Source organism: Setaria italica, chromosome VII (assembly GCF_000263155.2).
Source record: "Setaria italica strain Yugu1 chromosome VII, Setaria_italica_v2.0, whole genome shotgun sequence".
NCBI classification, from domain to species: Eukaryota; Viridiplantae; Streptophyta; class Magnoliopsida; order Poales; family Poaceae; genus Setaria; species Setaria italica.
In genome coordinates this window covers 23,054,270-23,063,999 of record NC_028456.1, presented here as the reverse complement: position 1 = coordinate 23,063,999, position 9,730 = coordinate 23,054,270, and the positions used below count along the sequence as shown (strand labels likewise).

The 9,730-nt window shown below is 48.2% G+C and overlaps 3 protein-coding genes across 3 annotated transcripts; 2 read left to right on the top strand and 1 right to left on the bottom strand.

The window, feature by feature from the left end:
* Nucleotides 1-755: 755 nt before the first annotated feature.
* Nucleotides 756-3,729, top strand: LOC101782495 (dirigent protein 21). The gene is made up of 3 exons (XM_004978025.1): nt 756-794; nt 909-1,000; nt 3,249-3,729. Exons 1-3 carry the CDS (start codon nt 756-758, stop codon nt 3,727-3,729), a joined length of 612 nt encoding a protein of 203 aa, XP_004978082.1.
* A 1,133-nt stretch (nt 3,730-4,862) lies between these two features.
* Nucleotides 4,863-7,437, top strand: LOC101759256 (protein-L-isoaspartate O-methyltransferase). The gene is made up of 4 exons (XM_004975924.4): nt 4,863-5,215; nt 5,927-6,194; nt 6,304-6,468; nt 6,971-7,437. The coding sequence occupies exons 1-4, from the start codon at nt 5,027-5,029 to the stop codon at nt 7,219-7,221; spliced, it is 873 nt and encodes a 290-aa protein (XP_004975981.1). The 5' UTR covers nt 4,863-5,026; the 3' UTR covers nt 7,222-7,437.
* A 2-nt stretch (nt 7,438-7,439) lies between these two features.
* Nucleotides 7,440-8,586, bottom strand: LOC101759663. Its single transcript, XM_004975925.4, has 2 exons — nt 8,025-8,586; nt 7,440-7,894 (listed from the first exon to the last, which is right to left on the bottom strand). Exons 1-2 carry the CDS (start codon nt 8,544-8,546, stop codon nt 7,586-7,588), a joined length of 831 nt encoding a protein of 276 aa, XP_004975982.1. The 5' UTR covers nt 8,547-8,586; the 3' UTR covers nt 7,440-7,585.
* Between the last annotated feature and the right edge of the window lie 1,144 nt (nt 8,587-9,730).

The window sequence follows — 9,730 nt, the reverse complement described above, 5'->3', positions numbered from 1 at the left end:
CCTCATTTATGCAATTAGTTTTATCATTAGCCTATGTTTAATACTTCTAATTAGTGGCCAAACATCCGATGTGATGGGACTAAAGTTTAGTCCCTAGCATCCTAACACCCCCTAAATAACTAAGCTATAATATAAAGCTAAGACCTGGCAGCGTGTGTGTGCAAACTGCAAAGACCGACCGCCAGTTAACTCAACTATGGCTGGGCACTTTTAAAATCGAACCGAAAAAATACCGAACCGAACTGAAATGTTGGTTTTTCGGTTTGTTCGATTTGGTGTTGGTTTCCAATCCAGCAAAGTTCGGTGTCGGTTTCATTTTTATACTATACCAAACCGAACAAACCAAACAACCGAACCTTAGCTGATCCAGCGCGCATGCCGCAGCCCAGCTGCCTAGGCAGGCCGATAGATTGAGTATTTTGGCCCACCTTGGCCCAAACTCACAAGCAAATATCCCACGCTCTACACACTCCACTAGCAAACCCTAACGCTATTCTATCTTCCAATCCCACGCGCCAGGCCGGCCAGGCGGCGGCGGTAGCTCCAGCACCGCTCGGCCTGACGGACCACGGTGGCGGTTCCCCTCCACACGAGCACACCTCCACGCAGCGACCTAACAGGCACGTGCACGCAGCGCAGGCGGGAGGATCTGCGGCGGGCGGCGGGCCGATGGGAGGATTACGGCGAGCCGGCAACCAACGGGCTGATTTGCGGCGGGCCGGCGGGCGGCGCCACAACCCACGTTGACCTCTTCGATGGGTACAACGGCAACAACAATAGAGGAATCCTCCAACGTATGTTTTGTACTCTTCGTCTTCTCCTGTTCAACTTCTCCTATCCAGCTTGGCTATCTCCATTGTTGTTGATTTAGTGATTGATATGTGAATCCCCATGCTTTTCATTTTTAGATGGGGGATACTGAAGAAACTGTGGCAAATCAAGTGAAAGAAGTGATAGAGGTAGACAAGGAGGAGGAGGAGCAACCAGGGGATAAGAAAGGGTTTGACATTCTTAAGTACTGGAAAGATAATGAAAATAGATTTCCAGTTCTATCTCACATGGCTCGGGATCTCTTAGCTATCCCTATCTCCACAGTTGCATCAGAGTTGGCATTTAGTTCCGATGGACGGATTCTTGATGACTTCAGAAGCTCCCTCGTATCAACAATGGTTGAGAGACTCATTTGTGCAAGTGACTGGATTCGTGGGCCTGAATATATTAGTGTTGAAGAGAACACCGAAGAATTGACCAAGCTTGAAGAAGGTAAATCAGTTTGTGATCTTTATGATTTTATCTCAATATTTATTTTTTATTCTAACCGAGTTACATTACTAACATTGTTGTCTTGTCTATTTTGTTTTGTAAAACTTTGTGGTCTGAGCATTTCTTCCAAGGATAAGGAGAAGGAGAGCACACCTGAGGCTGAGTGTTAGTAATTTCCAACTTGATGAGTGATGATCGCCTGCAGCCCTAGTCCCTGGACTTCCTGAAGCCATATTATTTATGTTGTTGTTTGCAGACTTAATTTATGATGTGAACTTGTAAATTTTGAACTCATGTATATGTATTGTGACTTGTGAGCCTGTGTTGTGACCTTTGATGAATTGGTTATCAGACCTTAGTGTTTAAATAATTTAGTTGGTGCCTGCCTGTTGGTATTATTGATTAATGTCGTCTACCTGAATACTGCCATGAAAATTCGGTGCTGAAACCGAACTTAAAAAATGGATACCGAACACGTCGGTTTTTGTTTTCTGATGCACCGATCGGTTATTGATTTAAAAAACTGAAAAATTTAAACACCGACAAACCGAACCGAATAGTGGGTTAAAACCGAATGCCCACCCCTAAACGCACCAAAGTGTAAATGCCCGAGTCTCTTAACAAACAAATGCAAATGCGGGAGGAATCAAAGGTTGGAGGCCCAGTATTGACTGATCACAATAGAGAAAGCCCCACCAGCAATTCCCGGAAGGGCCCAGGAAGGCCCACCGGTAAAGTTCTTCCATTCCCGCCGTTGACCAACTAGCATTGATCGATCACCATCGGCACGGGAATGCAGGGTGTCAACCTCTTCTGATCACGACATCACGTCCATCACCGTCGCATACACTGCCGGCAAGTACCTGGGGATCGGAGCACGCTGTCAATGCAGATGCAGGTTATTCTACGCCTCATGGGCACTCTCTGTTTATCTGCCGAGAAGTTCGTATCGTGAGATTTCTTTTTGAAATAATAAACAAAAATGTGCGGCTTTCGTCGGCTTTCAGCAAGGATCAAATAACCTGCTCTGATTGATTCAGAAGAAGAAACGAATGCCACAGTTGCGCTGTTTCTTAGAAAATCTAGTGCACACGCGGAGTGTTGTTCACTGCTCCTCATTTAGCCCGCACCTTTGTATATATTCATCCTACAGCTCTGCGTCCATCATGCATATGTAATCCCAAGCATACAGATTTGTTCACTAATTTTTGCAGTTCTGATAGTCATAAAAAGTTTTCAACTCATTGTCCTGTTCAATGCACAAACAACTCCATTGGGCTTTGACTTTCAGACGACTGGTCCTCAATCACTCTAACGAACGAAGTTGCTTGCAATGATTCTTTCAGAAATGGAAGTCTAAAACTGCTAATGAAGTTGGCATGTTTGCCGATATGCATGGAGTAGTTTGAGAAATGAGGAGAAGTACCCACATTCGAGCAAGTACCCACACCTATCCGGAACCGCAAGGTATAGCAGTTCGCAGTGCAGCTGGCGATCGAGGCTGTCATTCGCATTGATCTACATACAACCTCGATCGATAGATCACCATGGCCATCTGGTTGCTCTCGCTCCTTGTCATGGCATTGTCTTCGACCACCACCGTTCTCGCATCCAGCGGCGACCCAGGGCCGTCGATGGCCAAGAGCGAAGTGAGCGACCGCTCATGGCCCTCAAAATGAAGGGCCTCCAAATTTTGACACTGTACTTCAATCCCTCATTTTTCTGTTCAATGTACAATGCATCTACGGCAACTGAATCATCGCAACGAGCGTTGTCCTATGCCGGTGTCGCCGTTGTAACCACATCCCTTGCACTTTTCCCATTGCAAACTTGCGAGTCGCGATTTCGGCAAATTGCGATTTGCGATCCACGATCCTATCTATCATCGCCGCTGCCCACAACGAGCCTCTAAACATAGACGATAAGCAGCTGATGAATAAAAAAACCCTATTTTATATTCGCACACGGCCCCCAAATTTCTGGAGACACCCCTTCGGCGACCAAGGCGGCAGCCTCACGCGCATCCACCTCTACGTCCACGAGACGTTCAAGGGCGCCAACTCCACCGCGATCAGGCCGGTCGCGTCGCCGCTCGGCGCCAACTCATCGTTCGGGTCCGTGGGCGTGCTCGACGACGAGCTGCGCGTCGGCCGGGACCGGGCGTCCGAGCTCCTCGGGCGGTTCCAGGGTCTCGTCCTCGGCACCGGCCTCGAGGGTGGCGCGAACTACCTGACGTCCGTCACCTTCGTGTTCACCGCCGGCGATTACCAGGGGAGCACGCTGTCGGTGGTGGGCCCTGTGCTCGGGTTCAAGGGCGCCATCGAACGCCCCGTGGTGGGCGGCACCGGGCAAGTTCAGGATGGCCAGCGCGGCTACTCCATGCTGAAGCTCTTGGGCAACCCGACGCCGGAAACTGTCCTCTTCGAGGTCGACCTGTTCGTGCTCGTGCATCGTGGCAAGTATTAGCTGGGGTTTAAAGAAGGCAGATAGAGAACGGCCAGTTCATGCATGTTTGTTTTATTTTATCGAATTCCAGACGACTATCTATTTCACGGTTTGTTTGTGTGTGGAAAAGATGTCCCATGACATTTTCTTTATTTACAAAAATGATCCAGGAGCAGCTCTGGTTTTTATCGCACCATGACATGCATTTGTAATTTTGCATCAGTGTTCGGGTCAGAGCTTAAGTGGAGTGAGGATGCATGAAGAATTCTACTGATGTGATGACCACACTCTCTCCTTTTCCGTCCAGCCCAGCAAGTGGTGTTCCCTTTTTTTGAAGGTTACTCATAAACTTGGTTTAGTTCTTAAACATGATTAAACACGCTAATTACATTATTATTAGTAGTCAACACTTTTGTTGGCAACCAATATATTTCCAGCAGACAAATTTTGCGGTTAAATGTTTGTTTTGGAACTATTTAAGGGGCTGCACAGATTCAATTTTTTAGCAGGTTACAGCATGGCAAACCATGCACTTAATGGGGTTGATCATTAGTCTCGCATTTGCTATTTCTAGCTGTAACAATAAACACTCATCTTGATCACATAATTCTTGCATATTAGCACCTATTTTGTGGTCAAGTAGGTGACTTCTAGTCTTTCTGAGTGTAATGTGTTTCTACAGCAGATGTGATGTCATCTTAATTACTTCGCATCAGTTATATGAATTGGCTAGAGCAATTCGACCTCCTTTCTTTCCCCACACGAATTGACTTGTATTGCTCATGATATGCCTAAAATGTTTGTTACACGTTATGTTTACACGTTACGAATTGGCTAGATGCCTAAAATGTTTCACATATTCAAAGTCAGCTGTGAATTCCTGCGCATGTTTGTTACAGGTTTGTATTCCTCTGAAAAATGCTGCATAACGTGTAAACCTGGTGCTATGCTATAATGCTAACATAACATGTAGCGGCAGCAATTGAATTTCTGTAGTTTTAAACTCTGAAATTTCTCGTCCACTCCAGAAGGAGGTGGAACAGGCGCTGGTAAAAAAGCAAGAAACTCGCCGGCACGTTCCGTGCCGGCCGCACGGGCGCGACGTGTCCGTGCGCCTTCGCTCGCGCGGAGCCTGCAGCCCAGAAGGGCCTCGCGGAGGCCCGTGTGAGCGGAACGCGTGCGGCGGCAGCGCCCCACCTGTCGAGAGTCGAGACGAGGCTTCTCCAAGCTGCCACCGCAGCCGCCAGCCGGCCGCTGCTCCCCGCTCCCCTCCCCCACCTCATATAACGGATTTTTTCCCGACGCGCCAGCAAGCGATATGTGCCTCGCCGCCGCGTCCGCCTCCGCCTCCCCCGCTCGCTGCCGCCTCTCGCCCTCCTCCGCCGCGCTCCCTCGCCGCTTCCTCCGCAGCCTCCTCGGCGCCCCCTCCCCCGCGCGGCCGTCCCCGCCGCCGCAGCAGCCGACGAAGCCTCTGCTGCGGCGCTGCATCCCGTTCCACCGGATGGCGGTACGCACCCCCTCCGTTCGTTTCGTTCTATTTGTTCCCCCACGGGCCATGGTCGTGGAATTTCGCTCTCGCGCGGTCACTTGTTAGTGGCTACCGTGAGTTGGATCATTACACTGTTTGGTTAACCAGCTTAAGAGCAACCTGAGCACCAGAGCAAAATTAGCCCGGACGGTTGATCTAGAATGGGGTTTGCTTGGGGATGCATGGCTTGCCTACTGTACGATTCGTTTTTGAGTCAAGCCCTGAATCCTGATGCCAAAAATATACTTACCCCTTTTTTTGTTTGAGACGACCTGAAATTCAGTGATAACTAGTTTCTGTCAGGTGTGCGTGTGCCCCTATTATACGGCAGGCGTTGTATCAGAAGCTCACATCTTACACGAACTTTTTGGCACATACTAATGTATCCAGAGATAATATTGAGTTGCCATTTTAGGAAGGGGTATTCCCTCGTTGCAAGTTGCAACTGCATACTTGCTCTGTGAAATATCCAAGTAAACAGACATATAATTTATTTTCTTATTATTGTTAATGGACTTGATGACACACTAACCCTTTCAGTTTATTTATGCTTCAGCATTTCTATATAACAAAAGAGACTGATGTCAAACTATACATCACTGTGACAGTCTGTTTATTGCTGCTATTTTATCCTGTAATCGTCATACACAGAAAGTTCGCACATCTCACCATATCTTGATCAACTTTCAGCAATATTGGACTCGAGCGTCACTGGACAAGAACAAAGCTCTGGTTGACTACCTAAAGCAGTATGGTGCCGTTAGGACTGATAAAGTGGCTGAAGTGATGGAGACAATTGATAGAGCGTTATTTGTGCCAGAGGGCACCCCTTACATCGACAGTCCTATGCCAATTGGTTTCAATGCGACAATATCTGCTCCTCACATGCACGCAACCTGCTTAGAACTACTGAAGGATCATTTGCAGCCAGGCATGCATGCTCTGGATGTTGGATCAGGTGAGTTGCCAATACTCTGTCCATCAGGAATTATGGCTCAATGAACAATTTGCCAACTTCCAATTTACATTTTTCCTAATTACTCATGCATATCCCAATCATCTTGTAGGTAGTGGCTACTTGACAGCTTGTTTTGCAATGATGGTTGGACCAGAAGGCCGTGCAGTGGGAATTGAACACATCCCTGAAATTGTTGCTTCTGCTATTGAAAATGTCCAAAAAAGTGCTGCAGCTCCGCTACTGAAGGATGGATCGCTCTCTTTTCATGTTGCAGGTATGCTAAGATTGTTAACTGGTGTGGCTGGTAATACGTTGAGGCACTAAATGAACCAAGGAAAATAAAGTGCACTTCCACCTGTAAAGCTTCTAAATTGGCTTTCACTCTTTTTTCGTGTGCATTTTGTGATGAAGCAATTTTGGTTCCTGTTTACTGGCATGGCAGTTATTTGAGTACTTTCAAGGTGGTGACTTTCAATTTTGATGTAGACATGCAGTTTATAGTTCATTTGTCTTCGAACAGAACTGAATCCTTGTTACTTGCTAGTACATGTTGCAGTTCTTTTTTGAAGTAGTACATGCTGAAGTTGTGTCAAACGGATAATGGAGAATATCAAATAACACATTTCCAAATAAAATGTTGAATATTTCACATTATATTATCACTCCCAAGGGTGTTTCTGATGCTTCTTAGCTAGAGCACATAACCTGTTTTATTCGTGTCAGTATTCTCTGAGATCACCTAGAGCTAAGATGTCGGATTATTCTCAAAAATGCAGATGGCAGGTTTGGCTTTCCAGATGCTGCCCCCTACGACGTGATCCATGTGGGTGCAGCGGCGCCCGATATCCCTCAGCCTCTGCTTGATCAGCTGAAGCCTGGTGGCCGGATGGTCATACCTGTGGGCACCTACTCCCAGGAGCTGCAGGTGGTGGACAAGAACGCCGACGGATCGATCAGCGTCCGGAACGACGCCTCCGTTCGCTACGTCCCTCTGACCAGCCGCTCTGCCCAGTTGCAAGACCCCTAAAGGCCCTCCTGTTCCTGTCTGGACCTCGAGACGTCTGTACATATATGATCGTTATCATCTGAAGCATCATGTTTGTTCTTCTGAATAGCCTAGGCAGTTTTAGTTCGTTGCTGCTGTTTAACCAATAATGTTGGAGAATGGGTTTCCCATCATATGTCTGGATCTATCGGTCGATGTATGATGTCTCTTTTTCTGCAATAAAATGGGTTCCCAGCATATGTCTGAATCTGTTGTTCGATGTACGATGTCTCTGCACCTTAACTTTCAGCTGATCGCCACTGGAGTACCAGTGCACATCTGCAAACTATCTTTCTCACTACAGATCCCAGTTGTAGCAATTTTTTTTGGTAATCTATCTATGGCTTTACATTGGCTTGAAGTTCCTATACGAGATGACGGCGTAGAACGGGTCGGAGCTGGCCATGCCGAACAGCCTCATCACGGCGTCCAGCGGCGACACCGACGCCGACCCGCCAGCCGACGGCAGCTTCCTGATCACCTCGGGCTGTGTGAACCCCTCCACGCACTGGAAGTACTGCGTCACGAGCTGGACGCGGCTGTACGCGGTGCCCTCCCGCCACGCGGCGATGGCCTTCTCGTAGAACATCCGGTTGCTGAAGCTCACGATGCACACTCCCCCCGGCTTCAGCACCCGGAGGATCTCCGCGAACACCTCAACAAATCAACCAAGATTCATGCCATCATAATCAGTTCGACGTCAATGCCATGCCAATCGAAAGAATCTGTGTTACTACTAGCTGTCGATTGCAGTTGAAAGAAACTAAAAGAAGATGTTTTACTACCTTCTCAGGGGACTGCAGGTACTGCACGCTGACGGTGCAGAGCACGGCGTCGAAGCTGCCGCTCTCGAGCTCGAGCTGCTGGTCCGTGTTGAGGTCCTTGACGAAGAAGTAGTCGAGGCGCGGGTTCCGGGCGAGCTCCTGCGCGTTGAGGCCGTGGCCGACGACGCGGCGGAACGGGACCTCCGGCGGCAGGTGGCTGACCCAGGAGCTCATGAGGTCGAGCACGTCCCACCCGGCGCAGAGGCGCTCCCGGTAGAGGTCCGTGAGCGCGGCGATGAAGCCGTCGTCCACGTGCGTCACGAGCCGCGGGAACGCGTAGAAGTCGCGGTCCGGGCGCGGGTCCAGCTTCGCGCGGCCCTCGGGTGGGAGCACCAGGCGACGAACGCTGCCGGCGGCGGCCGTTTGGGATGAAGGCGCCGGCGACGGCTGGGCGTCGTTGGAATTGGAGCATCGCGGCGCGGGGGAGAGCAGCCGCGGCCGCGGCGACGGCCACAGCGTCTGGGGAGGGGCGCGGAGCAGCATGTTGTCGTGGAGGGCGCGGGCTCACTCGTTGGTCGCGTGGCGCCGTGTTTTATCTGGTCGAGAAGCCGGCGTGTTCGGAGTTCAGAGTGTCTTCAAACAACAGACAACCATGATGTTGGTCAGTTTCTGAACACTGATGAGCCCAGTCTGGCTGGCTGGCTCGCGCAATGTAAAACAGAGGCCCATCCATCACTATCTAGCCCAAACAAACATCATGGACATTAGAACTTTTTTTATTTTTTTATTTTTTATTTTAGCATTTTGCAAAAATATATAGTCGGATGAAAAAATTGCAAAACTAGGCTATTGTCGCCGGCTCAGAAGAGTCTTACCGTCGGCCTAGGCGGCGGTTGGGTCGGCAGAAGGGCCTTACCGCCACTAATTCATATCAATTTGGATGGAGATAAACTTTATATGAAACTTGTAGATCTCGACGAGATCTATAACTTTGTAGTTAAACTTTTTTCATTTGATGTCATATTGGTGCTTAAATAATCGACACAAGTTTCAAGTCTAAAATTCAATTTTTAGATCTGAAATTGGGCAGCACACTTGTGTCGATTATTTGAGCACCAATATGACATCAAATGAAAAAAATTTAACTACAAAGTTGTGGATCTCGTCGAGATTTACAAGTTTTATATAAAGTTTATCTCCATCCGAATTGATATGGATTAGTTATGATTTTTTAAAAGTGTGGTGCGGAGGGGTGTACCCCTTAACCGCCGACCCAACCGCTGCCTGGAGCGACGGTAAGAGCAACTTCAAGAGGCTGCTAATGTTACCCCAGTATCTTTTAAAAAAAAGAGAGAAAAAATGAACTCCAATAATCTTCCTAAACATTCCCTAATTTTTTAGCGACGCTAAAAAACAGCCTGCCACCGCGTATATTTTAGCGTTGGCGTTCCTCCCCCAATCCTGATTCCCGCACGCCTGCGCATCCCTTCCGATGAGCCCAATATAATGACATGGCCTGTGTTGAAATATTGGGGACTATTTAGCGATCTGCTGTGGACTGATATGTTTTTGGGGGAATATTTTTTAGAGAACCCTCAATACATAGTTTAGGGAAGAATTTTTAGATACTTTTGGAGTTGCTCTAAGGCCCTTCCGCCGGCCCAGCCGACGACAATAGTATAGTTTTGCAATTTTTTGATCCGACTATATATTTTTTCAAAATGCTA